The 24679-nt window shown below is 40.4% G+C and overlaps 1 protein-coding gene across 2 annotated transcripts in view; it reads left to right on the top strand.

Moving 5' to 3' along the window:
* The window catches only part of LOC137871518 (arf-GAP with Rho-GAP domain, ANK repeat and PH domain-containing protein 1), a 47056-nt gene that overhangs the window by 14141 nt on the left and 8236 nt on the right, over positions 1-24679 (top strand). For both annotated transcript variants that reach the window (XM_068709369.1, XM_068709360.1), the window contains exons 3-29: positions 1264-1421; positions 3276-3364; positions 3447-3529; positions 4082-4234; positions 4678-4747; positions 5372-5492; positions 5682-5866; positions 6472-6578; positions 7501-7700; positions 8071-8156; positions 8700-8882; positions 16359-16533; positions 16849-16980; positions 17208-17343; positions 17652-17754; positions 18399-18591; positions 18875-18920; positions 19102-19265; positions 19666-19878; positions 20640-20745; positions 20835-20982; positions 21595-21678; positions 21837-21914; positions 22545-22662; positions 23493-23606; positions 23696-23835; positions 23942-24024. In XM_068709369.1, coding sequence (XP_068565470.1) covers positions 1264-1421; positions 3276-3364; positions 3447-3529; positions 4082-4234; positions 4678-4747; positions 5372-5492; positions 5682-5866; positions 6472-6578; positions 7501-7700; positions 8071-8156; positions 8700-8882; positions 16359-16533; positions 16849-16980; positions 17208-17343; positions 17652-17754; positions 18399-18591; positions 18875-18920; positions 19102-19265; positions 19666-19878; positions 20640-20745; positions 20835-20982; positions 21595-21678; positions 21837-21914; positions 22545-22662; positions 23493-23606; positions 23696-23835; positions 23942-24024 — 3468 coding nt within the window. The remainder of the gene's footprint in view (positions 1-1263; positions 1422-3275; positions 3365-3446; positions 3530-4081; positions 4235-4677; positions 4748-5371; positions 5493-5681; positions 5867-6471; positions 6579-7500; positions 7701-8070; positions 8157-8699; positions 8883-16358; positions 16534-16848; positions 16981-17207; positions 17344-17651; positions 17755-18398; positions 18592-18874; positions 18921-19101; positions 19266-19665; positions 19879-20639; positions 20746-20834; positions 20983-21594; positions 21679-21836; positions 21915-22544; positions 22663-23492; positions 23607-23695; positions 23836-23941; positions 24025-24679) is intronic.

Raw genomic sequence — 24679 nt, 5'->3', positions numbered from 1 at the left:
GTTTGAGCTTCTCTGACACATCGTATTTGTCAAACCTTTACCATTGTGACTTAAAAAATAAAAGCCAGTAACTGTTTTCTACTAGTATTTCACTCAGGCATATTTACTTGTCACGTTGTTTCTAAACTAGTCTTCCGTTTAGAGGTTCACATGTAATGTGATGTGATCTGTAATATGCGACTTGTATCTGTTATGTCCTTGCATGGGTAAAAGCTGATCATTGTGACTGTAACGAGAAGAAAATTCACAAAACAGGGAGGAATAAAGAGGAACTTTCACAATACTTGAATGAATAGAAACCAGGCTTGTGTGCTCACTCTTGACTTTCCCGTCAGCATGGAAACGGTCTATATAGACTGCTCAACGTTGTATGAATGCATTAATTTCACAATTTTTGGGTGTAGATGTTTTTATGACTAACAAAAGGAATAATAGAGTAGTAATGATATGAAAAGTAAGCAAGACAATCAGTTAAAAAGCAAGCAGCAAATATACTGTATTGTGTGAATCTATATTAGTTTTTATATACAGAATATATGTAGCCTATGCATTTGATTTAATAATAGTGAAGTGTGGCTTTGTATGAAGGATATTGTGGATTGTGAATGTGCCATTATTAATAGCCAAAATTGGGGATTCCCGAATACTGATACTGGTATTCGTTACTGTTATTAGTTATGCAAGTATTGCAATTGCACGATAGGTGCAGTAGGAACTAGTTGACTGTAAAATAAATTGTTAGCGGTATTGTTACCATTACAATGTGTCACCGCAGCATATAGTACAACTGGTACACAGGCATACCTCTACTGCGCACGTTTGTATGTGTGTGTTTGTGTGTGTGTGTGTGCTTACAGCGTAACCAGAGCTATGCTGTGTTGACATGGAGATAGGATCTTGCAGGGCGAGGCAGGTTCAGACTTGCTACTTAAACCAGAAGTGAAGAGAGAAAAAAACAGCCCGACAGTCAGGAGCAGAGTGATTTTTTGTTGTTGTCTTTTTTGACATGCAGTTCATAGATAGTTTTTACTTCAGACCATCAGCTTCACGCAAGTTTGTTGCCTGCAACTTTGTTTTTGTAGCAGGTGCCTGGAGAAAATCTCAAGTGCTGTTCTTTGTAGTTTTTGCTGTGGAATGAGAAAAGACAAGACATGAGGTGGATGTCAAAGGGATTTTAGCCCAAGCCCCAATCACCGTGGTGTCCGAGGACTCCTCTCCAGCCTTCCAAACCTCTGTTGATCTGTGCTGCCCTTTATCCCCCAGCTCCTCTCCCACCAAGACGGTCACTGATGAGGTGCAGAAAGACCAAACTCCACAGGTCCCACCTCGCATCAGGACACCCCAAACTCTAGAAGACGCACATCAGTCAAATCAACCGGACACTCAGCCGGCTCTGCCTGCTCGGAGAGTCACTCAATCCAGTAAGTAATATAATCTGCATATAATATTAGTTTTTTGGGGGGTGTTTTTATGCCTTGGTTGGATAGTGATAGTTGAGAGAGTGGGGAACAACATGCCACAATGGTCCTCAGCTGGATTTGAACAGGGGTTCATGGTCGGCATCTTGACCCCTGAACCACTACGAATTATAAATTATATTGAACCTACATTTCTGAATAGCAAAGAGAGGGAACACCGTGACTTTCATCACTTTCTGTAAATTTCTGGTTAAATGGTGCTGAAATATTGTTTAACTAAAGTCTGTATCAGCACAGTATGTCACTCAACATGCGTTCATAAAAACATCTTCTTGCTTCAGGCTACTATTACTTAAGTACCACAATTTGTAATTAAAACAGTGAATAGGTCATTTTGAACCATGGCTGTAGCCTCACAGTGAAAGTAGCGTTCTCACTGTAATTGTAAATGTCATGTAAATTAAATTAGAGAAATGAATTGGGCCATGAGTGTCTAAAACTAAGAAGTTTGATAGAACTAAAAGAGAGCCTTGAACATGTTAATTACCTTGCTTAAAATAAATACTGAGGCCAAGAATACTGCAGCTTTCGCTTCAAATCCCTGCTTTATTCATAGTGAGTTGACATGATCCAGGCTTGATGTCTCAGACTTCTGTTTTAAGGTCATGAATGTGTATTTAGTGAACCAGGTTAGAATTAGTTTAAACACATTAGCTCTGAGTTATGGAACAGGTGGTACAGTTTTTAGGCTAACATAGAGTCTCAATAAAGTCGAGAGGTAGCATCACAGGACAGTGTGTCAGAAGATATTTTTAACTTGAAGACAAATTAATTTATTTTTCTGTAGTGCTATGGATGTAGTCCATGCTTTCAAGGACCTCGGCCATTGTTTACCAGTTTTCAGGAATGCAAAGACTCCAGTGCTCAACAGAAGCCGCCTCTGTAAACATAGTGTCTGATCACAATATTTTACTATCCTAAACATGTCTGTTTCAACTTCATATGTTTATCCTATTCAGCATACTGGAGGGAATATGACTTTGCTTAATACTTCATTTTGTCACTCAACCTGAAAATCTAGTTCTTAGGAGAGGGAGAGTCCAATCACACAAACAAAGAGTGTAACTGACCCAGTTACACTCTATCCTTCTCTGACCTTTTTAGTTTCTGTGTTCACAAACACAGATTAACACGGCGAACACTCTTATCCAGTACCAGATATCTTGAGTAACCTGTACAACCAGTGCTGTTATTTACTGAACTGTATCCAATTTCCTTGCTCTATTAGTCTATTACTGGATTTCCCAGAATGACTTTTGGTAAACCCCAGAGAAAGAATGTCAACATTGTGAGCGTTTCTGTGGGTTGCATACAATTCAAGTAAAGTTATCTTTCCAATAATTGGTGGATTTATTTTTTTCTGTACATCGGTCCTGCCAGATGCATTCAGTATGATTTTGAAAAAATGGAAAAGCTACAATCCACCAGATATCTAAAATCAAATATATACTTTGTGTTTGTATTACCCATTCAGGAAGCACAGAGGCCAAAAATGTTTGCAGAAAACTGTAGTCAGCCTCTTACGCTAAGGGCGATATGTCTGGTACAATATTGTTGTTTTGCATCATGGTTTATTGATGCTTGTTCAAATTCTATTGAGTGTCAGTTCAGATTGTTACTGTTCAATTCACAAAAAAACTGGTTATAATATTTTTGTCTTTTTTTTGAGTGGGCATCATATTCTGCATGTTATTTTTGTAAACAATGTCGGCGTCTAAAAGTTTTCTTTGTAAACCGGACTTAACTAAACTAATGAACTAACTAAAGCAGTACAACTCTGTTTGTTCTCTCCCTCAGGGTTGGATTCACTCGATGATTGTTCTGATGACTACGAGGATCCAGACTCGTTTTACCCCAGTGCTCATCGAATAAACGCACCAGACAGGGTAAGTGAGAATGGTTCCTTGTTTTACACTCTTCTTCCTCTTCTCCTATTGCACAACGAATGACGGCCGTGTCCTCCTGTAGGATATGTCCCTGCAACTGCCTGTCCAGGCAAAAGGACGGCGCAGTTCTTTGATGAGTGATGATGAGCAGTTGGATGATGATGAGTGAGTATCAACACAAACCATTAATACAAACCCCACTCAAAATTAGACTGTGCAATAGAAAAAAACTAACTTTGCAAGATTTGCAGTCAATACATCGCTAACCCTGGTAATCAGCATATAGCTTCCATGTAAAGCTGTGGTTTTGAGTGCTTATCTGTAATTGTTATTACATGTCTTACTAGTATAGTCTAGTGTGGAGGCTTGACTCAGACTGAGCCGTCTTTGACTCTTTTGTGAGGGTTGTCAGTGTTCAGTGTAGAATGTGATTATGAACATATTGGAAAGCTTTCAATAGCGGCAAAACGACAGTTTCTTGACAATCTATTTCATCCACTAATGATTCAATCTGTATGCACAAAAGCATTATACTACTTTTTCAAGATTTGATTGCACATTACCTGGCATGCAAAGGTATAGAAAATTCAGAGCATATTATAAGATTATTATAAAATACGATTTAAGATTATTATGCAAACATTAATTTCAGGTTTCTTTCTGTTGATATTGCTTACTAAGTGTGTGTGTTTGCGTGCTTATTTCTTTGCCCCTCAGTTCCAGTCTATGGCTGGACGGGGGCATGGGCAGTCCGCAAGGAAGCGTCTACCTGCCAAACACTGGCAGACTGACACCAGCCACTAAAGACGACAGCTCTCAGCTTGCTGCTGTCATTAAGATGGGCTGGCTGGACAAGAATCCACCTCAGGGGTATGAATGACAACACATACACACACAAGCTGAGGGTTGTGCTAATTAAAGGGCAAAGATCAATACTCTACACAGATATCTAGTGCATACATTAGCATTATCTTAATCCCTCTTAAAACACAATGACATCAGTACAAAAGATCAAGATATGGCTTCACTGTTAGGGCTGTTTATATTACTGAAACAAATACAGCAAAACCTGTCATGGCATTCATTCTATTATTCACAAAGTTACTTTCAACATTGTGAGGTTGGTTTTATGTGCTTTGCATGGAATATTATAGTATGGCCGCCATTAATAAGTAGAATGAAAATGCAATAAAAAAATGACTACCCAGTCTGGCTCTGCAAAACCTTTATCTTAGTTCCTCTTGTATAACAGTAAAAGGAGTTTGTACTTCACATTTTTGCATATATGTTTGTGTGTATGCTCTCGTACACAGGGCCCTTTATTATCAGCGACGATGGGTGAAGCTGGATGTTGACTACCTGAGATACTTCAACAATGACAAGGTGACAACAAACATGTACAGTAACTCCATCACATTAGACACTGTCACTGGGAATCTACATCACAAGCAAGAACAGCACGCCAAGCGTTCAGTCGGTTCAGTCCACGCCAACTCCGACTTCACTTTGGTCAGAACCAGCTGTCAGCATTATAGCTTCTGAGGATCCGAAAGGACAGCAGCCTGCCAAACTGTCACCACCCATAATAGTTTTGAAGTGGGCTCAAGTGGACTCCCTGTATTGTATTTATGTATATATTTAGATTTTCTTTCTCCACCCTCTGTACCAAGTAGGGGAAGTATTCTTTTAGTGAAAGCATAAAACCAGCGAAACTGGGGGTGTTTATCGGTCATTACGGAAAAGTTTATAACATGTAAGCAGAGGAAAATTTGAGTGATTTCAACAACTGCCTGTGCATATAACGCTTTACGATGCGCACCAAACATGCATAATAATGGGTGGGTCCTGTGATGATGTGCTTCACACACGTGCTTCAGTGTTTTCTATGAGACATTCAAGTGATGGATGCTTCAAAAAGCACTTTCTGTGTGGATTCACTCTGATACATAAAGACAGCCTTTAACTGTTTAACAAAGTACTCGTTGCTCTGTGTGTGGTCTGTTGTAGGATGTGTATTCTAAGGGGATCATCTCTACTGTCTTCATTACTAATGTGATCAGTGTGGGAGAGCTGAAGTTTGAGGTCGTCACAAACAACCGAACATTTATCTTCAGGGCTGAAAGTGAAGGTCTGTCTATTTTTGTTTGGTCATGTCTGTGTGTGCTTACACACATAAAACAATAATACATGTTACTATTTGTAAGATGCCATGTGCATATGTCTTATGCATGTACAGTATCTTGGTTCACGTATATTTGTGCATACATATTTTACTAAACACACGTTTATTCATACATGTGTTTGCACATCCGCCCAGTCGAGAGAAACGAGTGGGTGACTGTACTGCAGGACTGCACCAGGGGGCGCCATCTGCGCAGCACCATGAACCCGGGCTCACCTTTGTCCCCGGAATATCAGGGATATCTGGAGCTCAGAGGGTTACGCCCCAAACTTTATACTGTTGTAGCCTCTGATAAAGTCTATCTCTACAAAAACATTGAGGTAAGAACTCTCTGTGTGTCTGCATAGATGAGCAGTGGTATACAAATCACATAGTAGTACCGTAGTCTTTATTTGCATAACACTATATAGAAGTATCAATTGGCACCAATCTGGTGCTTTTTGCAAAGGCAAAACTGGAAAGTAATTACAAAATAAGGGGACATCCTTTTTACAGTGTTTTTTCTGATGCAATCTAATTACTCTGTAGTGTAATACTTTCTCATATATATGTGTATATATATGTGTGTGTGTATATACATATATATATATATATATATATATATATATATATATATATATATATATATATGTATGTATGTATGTATGTATGTATGTGTATATATATATATATATATATATATATATGTATATATATATATATATATATATATATATATATATATATATATCTATCTATCATCATGAAATTGATGGCAGGGCTCACAAAGGCTTTCTCATTTCTGTTCAGGGTTAGTGGTGTTTCTTTCAGCCTACTCCACAATATAAGAAACAGTAAAGTTAATGTAATATAGCAGTTTCAAATCAAATTTAGAACACAGAAAGTTGAGCCGCTCAAAAAAACTCCTTGTTTTTCTTTCTTCCAGGACTATCGTATAGGAGTGGGTGTCACATCCATTGAGATGAATGTTGGCAATGTTAAAGATTCAGATCGTCGTGGATTTGATCTCACCACGCCTTACCGCATATTCAGGTACTGCATGGACACAAAAATGTGACACACACACTTACTGACTTTCTGTCATGTGTATACAGCAAACTTAAGCTCTTGACCTGGATGTGCACTTTGTGTCTGTAAGTGTCTTGTGCATATTTGATGTACTGCACATAGTCTGATTATTACTTTTTTTTTCATCTCCACAATGGATTTATGTTCCTCCAAAAGGATTTAAGTGCATATATATATATAATCAATCTTCCTGATGAATCAATGGCTGAGCTGGACTTGGTGCTCGGATATTCAGAGGAAATAAGATCATGTTGTTGTACTGAGAACTCCCGCCGTCCAGCTATCCTCAGCTGGACATCTTTGGAGAATGTGAAAAGCCCTTTGTATGTGTGTGAGTGTGTGACGAAGAGTGAGGGAGATGTGTGTGTGTGCACAAGTGTTTTTGTTGGTGTAGTGTGTGTGGTCTTTTGGCTGACGGTGCAAACCGCCTGCAGTGCAAAGGCTCAGCTTGACAGGATGGGGAAATCTAAAAAGGCTTGTGTATTTGTATAAGAGTTGGACTGTGAGTCATTTTGTGTCTCGGCCTAAATGTGCATTTTTGCAACTCTAATGGTTTGAGAAGTGTGTGTATGTGTGTGTTTTAAGGACAGAGACCGATGTCTTATTAGACAGATGGGAAGAGGAAGGATTCAGACATGCGATTATGCGTCAAGCCACAAATCTGTCCGTGTATGTGATTGTATAGTTTCCAGTCTTTGATTCAAGTATTTTTAGCAAAACAAGAGCAGAGTAAGAGTCAGTACTCAGTGGGCTCATGAGCATAAGGAGACACTCACACTCACACACAGGGCAAACACAGGCTTTCTCATTTCCATCACTTGGTAGTTGTCATCAGCATCGTAATGTCGGCATTAACACTCCGCCGTGTGTTTGTCTCTCTGCGCAGTTTCATCGCAGAATCAGAGCAGCTACGAGAGCAGTGGGTGAACGCCATGAGTAATGCGATAGGTGAGGCGCTGTCGAATAGTGAGGTGGCAGAGCGGATCTGGGCGGAGCCTAGCAACAGCTTTTGTGCCGACTGTGAGGCTCCCCAGCCGGAATGGGCTGCCATCAACTTGTGCGTGGTGGTCTGCAAGCGATGCGCAGGTTTGTGTTTGTGGGTTTGGATTTATGTTTAATTTTGTCTTTATGAGTTTCATGTGTTGTGTGTGCATCTATGTTTGTACATTAGTCAAGGTGAATATTTTCTCAGATTTTGACATTGTTGTCAGCAAGTTTTGGAGTTTAATTTTCATACATGTCTTCAAAATACATTGAGTTTTATACAGAGGATATATTGTTATATATACATTATAATAAAGATATGACATGACAAATATCATTTAGCCTCGTGTGAATACTCTTGGTTGCAGTAGAATTTCACAGGACTGTTACACGGTTTGTATGTACTTTATCTTAAAAATGTGTGTGTGTGTCTGTCTGTCTTTTTGTCTGTCTGTTTGTTTGTTTGTTCCAGGAGAGCACAGAGGACTAGGTCCTAGCATCTCAAAGGTTCGTAGTCTGAAGATGGACAGGAAAGTCTGGACAGAGGAGCTTATACAGGTACACACACACACACACACACACACACACACACACACACAGGAGTTTTTATACAGAATATAAGATCATACAACTTTTAGCAGAAACATATACAATGTCCAGAGTGACCTGAACTACTTATTCATTACATATTCATTTAGCTGCTTAAACCCAGACCGAGCTAAAGATTAATTTATACTGAGGTAGCATTTAATTTGGTACACTTACATAACGTAATGCAGTCTAATATAATAGCCTTGCAGTTAATCCTTGTGAAGCTCAGAATGTGAAGTTTTTGTGGACACTGTGTCAGGGGTTAGATTTAACTCTGTGGTCATTTCCGAGGCAGTAGTTAGTGGTGGTGTTACATTATATTGATGAACACACATAAGGGTAGAGCATATTAGCAGCTTGGTCCAATATGATAAAATGAAAATAATAAAACTAAAAATGTACAGGCATGCTTAATAAACTGCACAGTGTATATGGTCAGACAACCTCTGCACGTGCTTCCTATCCCCCTTAATGTGGAAATACTTCTCCTAAACCCCACCTGTGATGCAGGTGTTTCTGTTGCTGGGCAACGAACGGGTAAACAGCTTTTGGGCGGCTAACGTCCCGCCAAGTGAAGCTTTGGCACCGTCTAGCTGCAGTGAAGAGAGACGGCGCTTCATCACCAACAAATACCGCCAGGGCAAATACAGGAAGTACCACCCTCTGTACGGAAACCAGAGGGAACTCAACAATGTAAGTTTAAATCACTGCTTTGATTGTTTGCTTTTGTTCCCCTAACATTTGAATTTGATACACACACTGGTTATAGAGATTTAATATGCAAAACTACTATTGGAAATTCTTTCAGTCAACAGACCTTGGGGAAGAGAGGTTTAGGGAGGATTTAGAGGCGACCGAGATGGTTGGTTTAGCAATCCGCCATGACTAAATTCTCTTAAACCAATGATGGTTACTTCATTTAATTATCTGCTTTGGTGAATGTAGTAATAGTATTGACTGCTCCCTTTGCAGTTCCTCCTTTAAGATTTTTCCAGCAGCTGTATGCATATGTCTCATAGAGTGTCACAGGCTTAGTTGTGACTGGATTTTGCACGGTACATACACACACCACACACTGTACATCTGCATGCTGACTAATCAGACTGTGACAAAGATTCCAAGAACAAAGAAGTGATCAGACTGTACAGATCTGTTTGAAAGATTGACTGACAGAGAGACAAAAATAAAACTGGCTTTTCCTGTGAAACCAGTTCAACAGAACATAAACACATGAATCCCTTTGTGTAAATACATTTTTTTGTGTCTAAAATTACACTAGAGCATTTATTATTTTTCACTCAGCAAGCTCATCTTAAAAGTCCAAAATAGCAAGTATGTAGGTTTCCCCTTGCCAGATAGCTGATTCAGGCAAGCTATATTTTTCACTTCACCTCAAAGTGGAGCATTCAAGAAACTGATTTGAACTGACTGCAGATGGAGTTAAACGCAGGTTCCTAGATTGCAAAAGCTGTCTGAATCCCATATTAAGTCCAATATTTAAAGTACCCTCAGTTGCAATAATCTTGATAACTGGCATTCAGAGTCAAGCTAAATTACAGTAATTGGAGTGATACTTCAATTGTTTCAAACTAACTCTTGTGGATTCCCGGCTTGCTTCTGAGTGATCAGTGTTTGCAAAACATATCAGCGCATACTAGTGGTGTAAGAGAATCAGCAGTGGCCTCTATGTTTGGGAAATATTACAATGAAGTCAGGTATCTGAAGACAACAGCCCTCTCAGGATGGACTACCAGTAAATCTGATCTGTCCTTGTGTCCCTGTTAATGGAAGAGGTCAGAAAATGCACAACTCTGCCCCGTAAACATGATAAACTTAGTCCGTAAAAGTCAGAAACAGGACACCTGGGAACAGTTTCTGAATGGCTGGAGTCGGGGGTTTTGTATTGTGCCTTCGCTGCGCTCCACTGTGTGCAATAAATGTCTTGGTGTGTCAGACCCTGCTGGGTCACTCATTAGCTGCTTAACCCACTTAACTGCAAACAATGTGGACTGCTCACAGACGCACTGAGTGTGTGAGTGAGTCAAATTCAGCACCTGACTGTGAGTTCTATTTTTCCTCACTCAAGCGTTCAAGCTTGTGTGAATGTGTGTGAGTGAGTCACTGTGTTTGGGATGTGCAGAAGAAGATAAAGGAAGTTTTCTTATTGTCTCACACACACACACACACACACACACACACACACACACACACACACACACACACACACACACACACACACACGCACTAATCACTACTCGTTTTGGTCTAAAGTCATTTTGTTCTGCCGCTGGTCCTCCCTTCTTCATTTAGTCCTCCTCCATGATGGCTTTCTCTATTTCCTGTTTCTGCTTTCTGTCTTGAGAATTTTTGAATTCCAAACTTTGCCTCATTTCAAACAGAACCTGCTTTACCTGTTCTTTTTTCAAATTCAACTACTTGAAGTTCCTCAGCGTTGCTACACTTTCCACTTGGGTGTGTCTTAAGAAGTAATAGACTCTGCAATGGGTTTGAGTGATTGACAATAATGCAGTGTGTGCGAGGGTGGAAAGGAGAGAGAAACAGAAGTGTGTACTGCTGGAGTGTCTCTGGCTCACATTCAGGTTTGTTTATCAAGTCTCTCTTTTTTCCTGTTCTTTCTGAATGTGACATCATTACACACTGCTTCAGCTGGAATGTGCTGTAACTCCGCCTCTCCCTCTCTTCCCTTCCTCATTGTTTGCTTCGACTGCAGCAGAAAGTTGATCTCTTCGCTCCTGGCTCCTTTTCTCATTCGTAAGTTGCTGGTATTCCCTAAACTTTCTGCCAGACTAAAGCACCACAAACTAGGTTGTTTTGTTTGTTTTTGGCATGTGCAACCTTGTGTGTGCCTGTCTGTGTCGACTGACACTCAAACAGAGCAGTGATTGAAAGGAACTGAAAGCTTACAGGTAAGATTGTGTGTGCTAGTGAGCTGTAGGAGAAGGTAGTGAAAGTATTTGTTTGTCTGCATCTGTGTGTTTTTGTAGAACTGTGTGAGTGTAGGAATGTGTGTCAATGGACCTTGGATCTCTGACAGTATGTTATCTCAGTGCAATGAAACAATCATATACTTTAATGTGTCTGTGGGTCATAGTTTTGTCCCAACACTGCTGAACCGCTACCGTAGCTCTAAGTCAGTGAGCACATTGGAGTTATTGTGTGTATGGTTTTCACTGGGAGTGGGCTGAGATACGTTAACATGCATATTAATGTGTGTAGGCATGTTTCTCTGCCATTTTTTTTGCATTTTTGGTCTGTGTTGCTCTCTCTGTCCGTGCTTGTGTGTGTGTATGTGTGTGTGTGTGTGTGTGTATGTCCATGTGTTCTCTGTGTAATCAGAGGAGACAACCTCACCTCTGTCAATGGACATCATTGTCTCTCTCCCTTGGTCCCTTCCTGCTTTATGTCCTCTCTCTTTTGCACTAGGTAGTCAACTATTGATGCTTTCTGCAGTCTTTCATAAAGTAATTGGGTTTCATATCCTCTTGCAAGAACATAGTGTTCATGTTTTAATGAAGCATTTTTCAAAATGTGTTGGCGCATGCCAAAAATCCCAAACTCATCTTGGTTTTCGTTTTTATGTAGCATGTTTGACAGCCAGTCTTGCTTCATGTTGTCTTATTATTGTATACTAATATCTTTTTTAAAGCTTTTTGATTGACATGTCAAATTTCTTAAAATGCTTTGTTGTTTGGTGGTTTCCTTTTATGTCTTTGTGAGAGAGCGAAGAAACCAAGGAGCACTGTCTCGGGGGATAGAAAACGTTTGTCAGAGACTTGCTCAGCGTGGCCTTGAGTTATTTACCACAGAGAGAAGTATTGGCAGTTTGAAAGTATGTGTGCATGTGTGCCAAGTTTAAGTTATGGACAGTTATGTAAAGCAAGACTTGTTTTCATACATATTTTTCTTGCATTTGTTAAAGCTGTCTGCTTAAGATTGTAAAACCCATTCACCATTTTTGTCCTGAGCATTAGTGAGTATGAGTTAATGTCCTCCCACCTGAACAACCACAACCAATGACTGATCCCACTTTTTCTGAGCTTCTGTTTGTTGTGTCTATGTCGACTTCATGCTGGTGACAACCAGCATTTTATTTATTATAGCAAACGCAGCTGAGAGGCTGTAGTAAAAACTCTTTATGGGCTTGTTTTTGTGCTTTTATAGTTATGGAAAGTGGCTTCTACAGAAAAGCTCCATCTCTTCTACCCTTTCTTTCTGTCCAATCCCTGCTAGTGCTGGTTCTTTTGTCTCATCTTTGTTCCCTTTTCCAACTGAGTCTTCTTATTTTCTCCTTCACACTGTAGTATTTTAGGTCATTAATCCTTTTCAATTGTACAGGGAGATGGGATCTGCTTTTCTGTTTTTTTTCCAAGTTCTTTTCTTTTCTGCCCTATTTGTCAGTCTTTTTCTGTGTCTGTCTGTCTTTGTGGGTTTTTTTCTATGCCGCATTCATTCTTCTCTTCTCTTTTCCCTTCTTCATCTGTCTGGCTTTTTACCACCACCTCCTTCTCCATCTCCCTCTCTGTATGCTGACCCTGGTGAGGTAATGACGGAACACATGTGAATAACTCTTTCTCATCTGGATTTAATATATGGACGTACATACACACATGTATGAATGTGTGTTTTTAGCTGGACATTCAGTATGTGCTAAAATGGACAAAGCAGAGTCGGCTACATGTGGCTGCATTGTAGCCAAGTACAATTAGTCTCTAATTAATGTGCCCCACTAAATGCTTTCATCTTCCTTTCACAATATTTTCTTTTTTCTGTGCCTTGCATCTCTTTCCTTTCTTCCATTTCTGTCCAATATAACTGCAGAGGCCAGATGGAGGCCTGTGTTTTTAGACACACCCAGATAAAATCTCTCTCTCTCTCTTTCTCTCTCTTGGGAGATTTGGTAAGATTCTTGAATTCCCTTCTCTTCTCTCTTTCTTTCTTTCTTTTTATGTGTGTGTGTGTGTGTGTGTTATTCCATTACTCCCTGTTTCATAGGCAGCAGATGTTGGAGGGCGTGAGGTCTTCAAACACCCATTTCCTCATTGTACTTTGTTCTGATTGGTGCAACTCTCTTAATCAGAATTCACGTGGTTGACTATTGATTCATTACAGGACACTGACCTACATACAACATGGCTTTCACATGTATGTCCACATGGGACAGAGGGCTTGTTATATTCAAATTTACTGGAGCACACACAGTTATCAGGTAGTTATATAGGTATGTGTTGGCACAAAACATCACAATGTATTTGTTTCTGAACTGAACTGTGCTTGTCATCAAATTACAGAACATCATGATCTGGCTTGTAGCTTTTTGGCTATTGTTAGCCCCCAGGGATTGATCTGAATTGTTGACTTTTGTGGCTGGTGGTGTCAGCCTGTAAAGCTAAACAAGATGACCAGGTCAATGTGATGAATAAACTGGATAAAATTGAAGTTAACTAATTTTGCAGCCGTTTTCTCTCATGACCCCATTGGCATAGAGCATGTTAGGTCATATTTTTATTTGTAGTGTGCAGTTTTTCCAAGTTTGAGGCGGTAAAAACCCGGTCAACAACATCAGTTCAGTTCATTCTCGTGGGGAAAAAGTAGTTTGCAGTAAAGGGAAGCAAGAGACTGCAAGAAGGGAGTGGAATAACGCAGGAGAAATCCAGTAAATTGTGTGTCTGGCAAAGGAAAAGAGAAAATGCGGTGCCATATCCAAGCAGAAAAAGGTGGAGACACAAAATATCGATCAAGCCCACCTCAGGGATCAGCACTCTGTCTAGCACATGGTTTCCCATTGATACTGGCACTCATGTGCTTTTCTGACTTTTGCACGTTCTAGGTATTCAGACTGAAATAAATCTTTTGCACTCTCTGACCTCATTTGCTTCACTGTGTAGTGTGACATGTATCCCCCTTTAACCATGATCACAGATATCACTCATTTCCTGTGTGTACTCTAGGAATGCATCCCGATAGCGATACCTGGGCTTTGGGTATTGGCTGGTACCGAGTACCAATCCGACACCAGTCTTTGATTAATAAGCTGAATGCCACACTGTGTGGAAGTGACTGGGTTTTGCCTTGCTATAAACATGATTTACTTTGTGAATCATTTTAATAGCTGTTTAATAATGTATTAATTAACTGTCTGTTGCTTGCCTTCTAAAGTTTGTTCTGCACAATATATCTGCTTTCAATAGTTCACTAGCATTATTTTGTGGCTCTCATGTGATCCATACGATGAGACTGTTGGACTGTACAATACATGTACATGGATGTGTTCCACTCCAGATCACTGGCTATCTTTTTGCGCAGATGTCTTCACTGTTGTGGGAGGCAGAGAAATGCTCTTTGTTTGTAAGTCTTTCGTGCGCGTAGGGGTATCTTGTGCAATTCGAAGCTTTGTTAATTGGTTTGTTTATGTGTGCGTCAAGGCTCAACGTGTATAAGTAGAGGAGGGGTTCTGTCTGTGGGTGTGTGTGACAGAGTGCTGTGGAATTTCTCAATCGGATCCAAAAGAGCTTGTTGGTTTTAACAGTAGACAGACGTGTGTGCGCGTGTGTGTGTGTGTGTGTGTGTGTGTGTGTGTGTGTGTGTGTGTGTGTGTGTGTGTGTGTGTGTGTGTGTGTGTGTGTGTGTGTGTGTGTGTGTGTGTGTGTGTGTGTGAAATCAAACGGAGTTCCTCAGCTGTAAAAACACTGCATCCTCTTCTCAGTCATAACATCTTTTGTATTCTCCTTCCTTCCACTGTCTTTGCATATGGGTTCACAGTATCTTTTGACTTTTTGATCTTATCGCTGTGTGTTTTCTACATTCAGCAAATAATAGTTTTCTTGTTTTTCCAAAGACACGTCTGATGTGTTTTTGTTTCATTTCCCACCAAATCTGTGTGCATTTCCATCTAAACTTTTGTTTTTGGTCACATGGCTTCAAGTTGCACATTCAAAGGTTGTAATTAGTCTGCTTGGATTTCATGTAAATATTGTAAATACCTCAACAGTTCCTTCAGTGAAATATCAACAAATGTCAAACTTCAATACCGCTGAATTACATTTCACAATTAATTAAAAATAATCTACATTAATTGTGCAGCCTCAAACAAGCAGTCAAATCAGACAAGTTAGCTTTTAATCTGCTCTCAGATCAGTGTTCACTTCACTGGTGGTTCTTTGAAGTGAAGTAAAAGGTTCATGGGGACTTCCAGACTAATCACTAAAAAATGGCTCCAAGCTTCTATGTTATTAAATCTTGATTAAATGTGCATATAGTGGATTTAGAGTGGACTCAGCAATTGGCACAGGACTTAAAACACTTGAGAACAATATGTTGGTAGTTTCATCATAATAATAACCTCCACAGGTCCTATAAATCCCAAAATAATGACTTACGTTTTTTTATTGACAGTACAATTTGTTTCTCAAGAATAACAAACAAGACACTGCGTTAACTTCCACTTGGTCAAGTTATAGCAGTGTGTAAAGCAAGGATGCTCATTACACTGCTGGTGGTTGTGGATTAGTAGAGGGCCTGCTAGAGATTTTGACCTGCCCACACACACACACACACACACACACACACACACACACACACACACACACACACACACACACACACACACACACACACTGAGTTTGACCTCAGCTGTTTCCTTCTAAACAAAGCTGACAGAGAGTCACATCACATGATTAAATCCAGGTCAGTAGTTGCACGACCACATTACAAAAGTCATCAGTTTATTATTGGTTTAGTATCTTTCTTACTGATTGTATCTCTTTCTTTCTCTGCCACACTTTTACTGCATCTCCCACTCCCACCCTGTTACTTTTTCCCTCGCAACCAAAGCGGGACTTAATCGTATTGCAATAGTGTGTCTTTATTTTAACTTACGGGTTAAGATTAACTAGGTTAAGTAAGTAAAGTAGGTTAACTGTAAAAGGCAATTTCATATTTTGTCAGTCTAGTCAATCCCCAAAAATATGCTGATTTGAGTTGCTGTGATCATTTGGTTTGATTTCTCCTGCGCTCAAATGTTATTGTTACATATATAGTATTTGACGTAAGTCTGATGGGAGCATTCTGTACACTGAGCAACACATCACTGTCTCCATCTGTAGGATTTAATTGTGTTTTGCTTTTCTCTTCCTGTCTTCCTCTCCCTAGGCTCTTTGTATAAATGTGCAGTGCAGCGATGTGCTGGAAACGTTGAGCTTGATTTTCTGCGGTGCAGATGTGAATTGTTCAACTGGTATGGCAAGTTGGCCCACTACTCTCTCCCTGGCCAACGCACACTCGCAACCCTTACAGGCTGAGTTAATAAGCCACAATCTCAACACAGGTACAGTAAGACTGCACATGCACAGGGTTACATAAAAGCACCTTATCGTGTTGAGAATTGAATGCATCGTCCTTAGACTTTCTTTGATGTGCCACTATTGTACCGTCAACATTTTTCTACCATGTCATTCCTAAATGTTACATAACCAAACACACATTATGTTCATTCTGTACACAGAAGTGTTTTTGAATTGTTTTCCACTTATCTTTACCAGATGCACTTCTCCTATATCAGATCGACTTCCAGAAGATGACTGCCTGTATGTTTTTACACAAAAAGATTTCTTTTAACTTTTGTTTGTTTGTTCTCCTGCAGAGTTACCACGGTCAGGGATGGAAGAAGACAAGCCGATACATTACTCATCCCCACCTTGTGTGTCTCACAATGGCTTCCTGTTCAAGACTGCATCCATGGCTCGGGCTATCACAGAGCGCAAGGGCAAAGAGGGTATTCACGTAAACCAATCGGCACTAACACTTACTTACACTCCTCCTCCTCACCGTAACAAAGAACACTAATACTCAATACACTGTGTATTTGTAAAGCCTCTTTCTAAACAAAGTCATGTAGTAGTTGCTGTAAACATACAAGACTATAGTGTCTACAGATGCTATTTATATTACTATAATTATTAATATTATGCTTTGTCACTCTTTATTTGTCCCTCCATGTAGAGTTCAGTCGTCGCTGGTGCACTGTGAATGATGGCACCTTCAGCTACTATGAGAGTGACAGGAACTCGAACCCTAACGGTGCTTTGAAGGCTTCAGAGATCGTCTGCTTGGCTGTTGATGCGCCTTGTAGACACGGGTATATACACACACACACACACACACACACACACACACACACACACACACACACACACACACAAACTGATCCTTTTCCAATTCATTTTACTGTCCGTATTAAATTACTATCGCTAATAAAACTGAAATAATATACAGAGCTAAAACTGAATCTGTGTTGTATTTTTTCTGTCAGCTGTCCAAGTAAAATATTCACAATGCATATCTGGACCATGAACATAGTTTTTTGATTCAAAATATTTCTCTTTCCCTCCAAGTTTTTTAAAATATCACTCTCACTTCCTCCTAACCTCTCTTCCTAACACTCAGGTATGACCACACCTTTGAACTTTACTCAGGGTCAGAGCGTCTCTATCTGTTTGGCACCGATGACCCAGACAGCCACAAGGAATGGGTCAAGTCTATTGCCAAGGTAACCACCAAATACCTGTCTAGACACACAAGCACAAATCCTTTTACTTTCTCCTCAGGTGGACCCTTACAGAGGGAAAGTATTTTTCTGTACTGAAATTGGAGAGTGCTCATAAGTGGAAGGTGTGCAGTTCCAGCTAAGCTGAGATGGGAAATGCTGCCTAGTGGTCAGGACAGGGCCAGCTAATGCTGACTTGTTTCCTGTGCCACTTATCTTCCTTCAGAACAGCGCTCTTTATAGCTGATGTCATTGTCAGCTGCATGATGCTGTGCAGCAACAGTTACTTTGACCTTCTGCTCTGCAGAGACCGCTGAAAGTGGATGTTGCAAAGTGATTGTACACACAATCCTGCAATTATTGTAAAAACAATTGAATGTATCAGAGTTATAGCATCACAAGAAACATAAATGCCAGGATGGTAGATTGTCCTTCTACACATCCAAGTATAGCCACAAAGACAGCAATGCCCCTGAAATCATTGAAATACTGTACAGGAGCTTTAACCTTTCTAACAATTAAATTAGTATTGGTTTTCGCAGAGGGGTTCAGTAATGCACAGGCTGAAGTAGGTAATCATCCTCAAAAGAGAAAGCAGACAATGATTAATGTTATTAAAAAGCCCTAATGTCCCCTTTTATTCGTAGAGCTTTATCCCGGCCACCGCAGAGCCACTACTGAAGTTGGCTTTTGAGCGGATAGGGCGGCTGAAATGTAAAGACGGCTTGAACCTACAAACATCCAAGGTGGGCTGGTTTGCTCTGGTGGGCTCCACACTTCACGCCTACCTGGAGGACAGCCAGGGAGAGGAGATCCACCTCCGCAAACTGAATGAACTCTGTGAGTAGGACGCATATACACAAACTGTATTTCTAACTGTATATCTACTGTAATCTGTACACACACACACACACACACACACACACACACACACACACACACACACAGTGACAGGGTGCTCAGAGTGATGATTGACAGAAAAGTAATTTGGAAAGATACCAGAAATAAACATATCAGAGTATGAAATATAGAAGTTTGAAGGACAGACATACTGTGACGTTTACTCGGTTTAAAAGTATGGCTATCTGGAACAGTAAGATTACTATCTATGTGTGTTTTACAGCGATTCAACAAGACAATGAGGTGCTGGTTCTGGTGGAGAAAGGCAGGTGAGAGTGGAGATTGTTAGAATCTTGTTGTGGTGATACAATGACTTCACAACCTGTCACACAATGTAAAGCTCTTTCCTCCATTGCATTTTTACATGTTTCTTCTTCACTTGTTAATTGCCATTTTCTCTTTTTTGTACTCCTTCTCCTCTCCCCTCTGTCCCCCTCTCTCTTTATTCAGAACTCTGTACATAGAGGGAGAGAGGAAGTTGGATTTTTCCGGCTGGTGCGGTGCCATCCAGGCGGCAGCGGGGAGTGGAGGAGACACACTGAGCCAGCAGCAGCTGACAGAGACAGACATACCTGTCATAGTACACAGCTGCATCGGCTACATCACGCGGTGCGGTAAGAGAGACAGACAGAGACGTACACGGACAGGGAAACAAATGCATTTACAAAGTCACAACATTTTCTTCATCACACACTGTGTTTCCATACAAAGGAACACACACATATACGTGCCTGCATTTACATCACATTTACACTACAGGAGTCTATATACCAGTACGACAACATGCTTTTAAGTTTTAGCCTTTAGAGAACAATGCCTCAGCAGCGTTTGGCCAAATTAAGTCTTGTTTTGAGGTGAAATAATTTTTTTACACTTTATACAAAGGTATTTTTAAATTCGTATGAGTTTAATCCTACAATGGTGTTACAGTATGTCTTTTCTGAGAGGTACAGTATAGATATAGCCTGGGTTTCTACCATTATCTCGTGTATGCTTATTTAGTTTTTTTTCTAGGTTTGACCTCTGAGGGGATATATCGTAAGAGTGGTGTGCAATCCCGTGTGACAGCGCTGTTGGAGAGCTTTCGCCGTGATGCTCGCAGTCTCCGGCTGAGAGAAGGAGAGCACCAGGTGGACGACGTCTCCAACACACTCAAACGCTTCTTCAGGGAGTTAGAGGAGGGACTGTTCACATCAGAGGATGCCAGCACCTGGCTCAGTGCTGCTGGTAAGATTCACAAGACTGTTGCTGTGCCCTGCAGCCTAGTCACGCTGGGATTTGAGGATAGATATCCAGGTGGATTTTCTATTTTTTTACATGTGATTTGGAGATATTGTGAGACTTCTGTTGCCACTCCACTGCAATAGAGGTGAATAAAATGGGAAATGTCCTGGCTTTTCAGGATAATCCACAGATCTCACCCTGGACAGTTAGGGACTATTTTCTACTTAAAAAGTAGTCCCAACAGACTTAACACTGTATTGGTGAGGCAAGAGATGTCTCAGTGGCTGATATCTGCAAAGGTGGTGAGTTTCACTTCCTGAAAGTTTGGAGAACTTTGAACTCTGGAGTGTTTACTATTTAAACTACAAAGGAAATATAGTGGAAGCAGAATGATTTCAGTTGCCAGATCAGATTTTCTGGCGATGCTACAGCTAGGTTTAGGTGTCACCTTTCTGACATCATCTGTTATACAGAACTCCATACAAACACCTGCACTTGTTTGCATGTCAGTTCACAAATATAGCTTTTGTGTCAGAGCACTACATTCACTCTGAATCAGGAGCTTGTCACTTTTAAGTCCTTTTTAAGTTGAATCTTGTTTTCTTTTCTTCCTCTCTCGCTGCATTTGTCTAATAATATCATCTCACCCATCTCTCTTTCTCTCCCTTTTGCTCTCTTACACCTTCATCCTGTGCTTTCCATCTTTCACCCATCACTTCCTAACTCTTCTCTTTTCCTTTCCCTCTCTCCGTCTCTTACTGCAGCTAATCAGGATGAAAGCAAGAAAATCTCCCAATACCAGCTGCTGTTGAACAGACTGCCTTGTGTCAACAAGGCTACACTACAAGCCCTTATCAACCACCTCTATTGGTGAGGAACACACACATTTAAATTCTCTTGTACCGCTGTGCATGTCTTTGTGCATATACCCATGTATATTTTCCCTGCATGTTTTGTAGCGTGCAGCGTTTTTCTGACCTGAACCAGATGAACCTCCATAACCTGGCCATAGTATTCGGTCCCACACTGTTCCAGAACGACGGGAAGGACTTCACTGCCGGCCGCGCCATAGAGGACCTCATACAGCACTACACATCCATCTTTGAGGTCAGACTCACTGCTCACTGTTAGACAGAGGGATGACAGGAGGGTAAAACAAAGTTGTTCTCTAAGCCGAATCATTTATCTAAAGTGATGACATCAGAAAATGGCAAACTCCACACAGAGTGCGTAGCTTGTAAAGGTTGAGTTCTCAATGAGCATGCCATCTTATATTTGTTTAAGATTAAGCTCCAAAAAAGCAGAAAACCTTCAAGAAAAGATTCCAGTCTCCTATTTTATAATTTCTTATTGTTACCATTAAAATACTTTGTGTTGATAAGATTACATTCTTACAATGCTTTGTTTGTTTCAATTTAATAGAGAAGTAGATGAGAAAACTAGACGAAAGTTAGGGAGAGAGTGAGGAAATACATAATGATGGAAATGCCTCTCATGAGCTTAGAATGAAATCCCTGCAGCCGTTGCCAAAATATACTTTTCTCGAAAGACAACCACCCATCTACAAAAACAGCCTAGAATCAGTAAACAAAGACGGTGGAAATGCTGGTGGGGATTTCTGTCAGAGATTGGCGTGATACTGTAATTAAAGTATTATGTCAGTTAATGGTTGATTTATTGTTTGTGTGAGAGAACGATTGTGTTCATACTTGTTTGCAGGTGGATGAACAGCAGCTAAAGAAGCAGCTAGAAGAGATCACTGTTATCATCAAAGTGCGAAAAGGAATCGATACAACATTTCCCGTGAGTCACACACACTCACATAAAACACTCTCCGGTGCTGTTTGCACGCTTGTATGAATGCACCCGTATGCTGCATTTGGGCATCTTTGCATTCTGTTATTTGTTATCCTAATGCTGTTATCTTTTTGTCTGACCTTTTTTGTTTGCGGACACTTCAGATTACTGAACCTGGAGGGCACTTCATCTGTACAGTGTACCTGGAGGAAAAGAAGGAGACAGCAGAGCAACATGTCAAGGTGACACACTGGGCCTCATTCAGGAAACGATATATACATATTTTTGTTCGTATCCACGATTTGTTCTTATTTTGTTACTACACATTGATATCTGGGATTCACCAATGATTTCTGAGAGCATTTTACAACTGTTCGAGAGCTCTTACTGTACCAATATAAGAAAAAAACATTTAGTTTTGACAGTCCACAAATTGTTTTCTAGTAATTATAATGATTGGATTAATAAATATGGGGGCTAAAGAAATACTATTGGTCCATTGATACCAGTTAGGACTATTGAGATGATATTGCGTGTGTTGAGCTTCTGAATGGCTTACGTACTGCTCTTTGATGCTTTTTGATTTTTCTGTAACGCTAGTACTTCAAGTTTATTTAACGGTGCCTCAATTTCACAACTGCTGAAGTTCTTCTTCTTACATTTTTTTTTTGGTGGCATCTCTCCATACTTGGGCATGTGCTTGAATATTTGCACACAGCACATGACATGTCCTTTATAGGGTTTATGGTGTGTTATGCTAATAATAAAAAATGACCACACGCCTCCAATTTATGATCACTTGGTACATAGGTACACAGCCGTTTGTTTAAGAGAGTGAGACTCTGGAGTAACTGCGTAACTTTTTCCCTCAGATCCCTGGTTCTATGACCTCAGCAGAGCTGACCTGTGAGGTCCTGGACCGGCGTAACATCCCTGTTAAAGACAAAGAGTACTGGAACTGCTGGGAGGTCAGCGACAAGGAGGAAATGGGTGAGAAGGATTGGAAGACAGAGAGAGATTGCATAACATTTGTCAAAAATCTTTTAGGGGGTTTTTGATGTTGAAGCAGAGGATTTTTTGGCTCATGTACAGATATGCTCTTTTGGTTAGGAAATCAACATGAATTTGCATGTAAAAATAACATGAAAAAAAAACAAAAAACGCCAGCAGCGAACCAAAAACAATGACGCAAAGCTTGTGAAGTGCCTTCCACTCAGCACGCAGCATGACCTACTCAAAGTGACACCGAACCCCAGAGGCAAGAAGATCATTCTCAACAATGTGACCTTGTGCCGTGGTTTGTTTTGAGCCTGGTATGTGGGACCCACCCGGAAGACTGTAGGTGGCTTGTCTAATGCCAGTATCTCGCAACTGCTTTGGCAGATTTCCCATCACTGGCCAGTAAACCAATCTGCTGATTACAGGAGAAGAAGGAAGAATGATACAGGGGGAAAGAAGGGTATTAGAAAGAGTATGAGTGACGAGCTGGAGGGGATTCTCACTGTCACTTGTTTGATACAGACGTCACTTTTCTATTACGGTAACAAAAGCTATTTTTGAGTTTGGTATGAAGGCGTGCGTCACAGCTCAAACTGCTTGCAAGGATGAAAAGCGACATCACTGTATGCCACATCTGCATTCCATTGTTCACTGAAGTAGGAACACGAAAACACAGCTACGAAAATCATTGTGCTCTGATAATCACGGCATCAAGAGCTCAAGAGCTGTTTTGAACTAAGAATGATCAGGTGAAAATGATTTGGGGATTCTTAAAATTCTTTTATATGACCCTGCGTTGTGTGTTGCTCTACTTCCCTCAGAACGTCCACTGCACTATCAGGAGCGAGTCTTACCCACCCTTCACTCCTTTGGCACTGACTCCCATCTGCTCATCAAGAAACACCTCGCTATGGAGGCGATGATGCTCTACCTGGGTAAACACACAAACCAACGGCCTCTCTAAATCACTGCATTGTAAGTCATCCACGTCACTTTCTTCTTAATAATCTGCCCCCCCCCCCAGCCAGTAAAGTGGATCCATCCAAACACGGGATGATGAAATTCAGAGAAGAGCGAAGCATCTTGGGACGCTCCTCTGGAAGTTTCCACGACCGATATTTCATCCTCAATTCCAACTCTCTCAGAATGTACAAGGAAGTCAGAGTAAGATTAAAAAGATTTACTCGGAACAAATGTGACTTTCTCATCTGTTCTTGTCCCATTCCTTCACGGGCTCTTCACTATGTCTCTGTCTCTCTCTGTCTGTCAGAGTAACCGTACAGAACGTGATTGGCCAGTGAAAAACCTAAAGGTCTACATGGGAATTAAAAAGAAAGTCCGTCCTCCTACATGGTGAGTACATGCAGTGTGTCACTGATGCCACTTTTTATCCTCCTCATAATTACTGAGTGGTAAAGCAGTCTTTTTCCCCAGAGAATATAAAGTGTGCTTATCTTAATGTCTGAATATTAAGAATATCCCTCTGGGACCATGGTCGTGCCTCCTGCCATGGCCCTGCTGACACCCACTGCCACTGTCATTATTTTTATTAGTCACATTGCTATTACGATACCATTACTGCTTTTATTATCATTATTATTGTACTGTATCCACTGCTGCTGTTATTATTAGTAGTCATAATCATTATTCTGCTTACTACTGTCATTATATGAATAATTTTGGTCATATGCATTGAATGTGTTGTCCTCTGTTGCTCTCCTTAAGGTTTAAAATATATTGAATTGAATTGAATTACACTTCTTGCTGCCTGATTACAGTTTATACTTATTGGCAGAAAAGGAATGCTTTATGTGCACCACTACTATAGCATACAAGAGTACAACAATTTTTATTTATCTTCCTTTTTCAGTGCTAATTAAAAAAATAATGTTTTTGGTTGTAGACTTTGTTCATCAATCTCTATACTGTATAAAACCACTGGTGATGACGACAAGCTCCACGTATTATTTATATACCTAAATCAAGCATCCGTTGAATAATGCAATAA

The sequence above is a fragment of the Cebidichthys violaceus genome, unplaced genomic scaffold (genome assembly GCF_023349555.1).
Source record: "Cebidichthys violaceus isolate CVI_PGR_0920_01 unplaced genomic scaffold, fCebVio1.0.p SCAF_1, whole genome shotgun sequence".
Taxonomy (NCBI): Eukaryota; Metazoa; Chordata; class Actinopteri; order Perciformes; family Stichaeidae; genus Cebidichthys; species Cebidichthys violaceus.
Note: the sequence above shows the minus strand (reverse complement) of the source record. Positions and strands in the feature narration are given on the sequence as shown.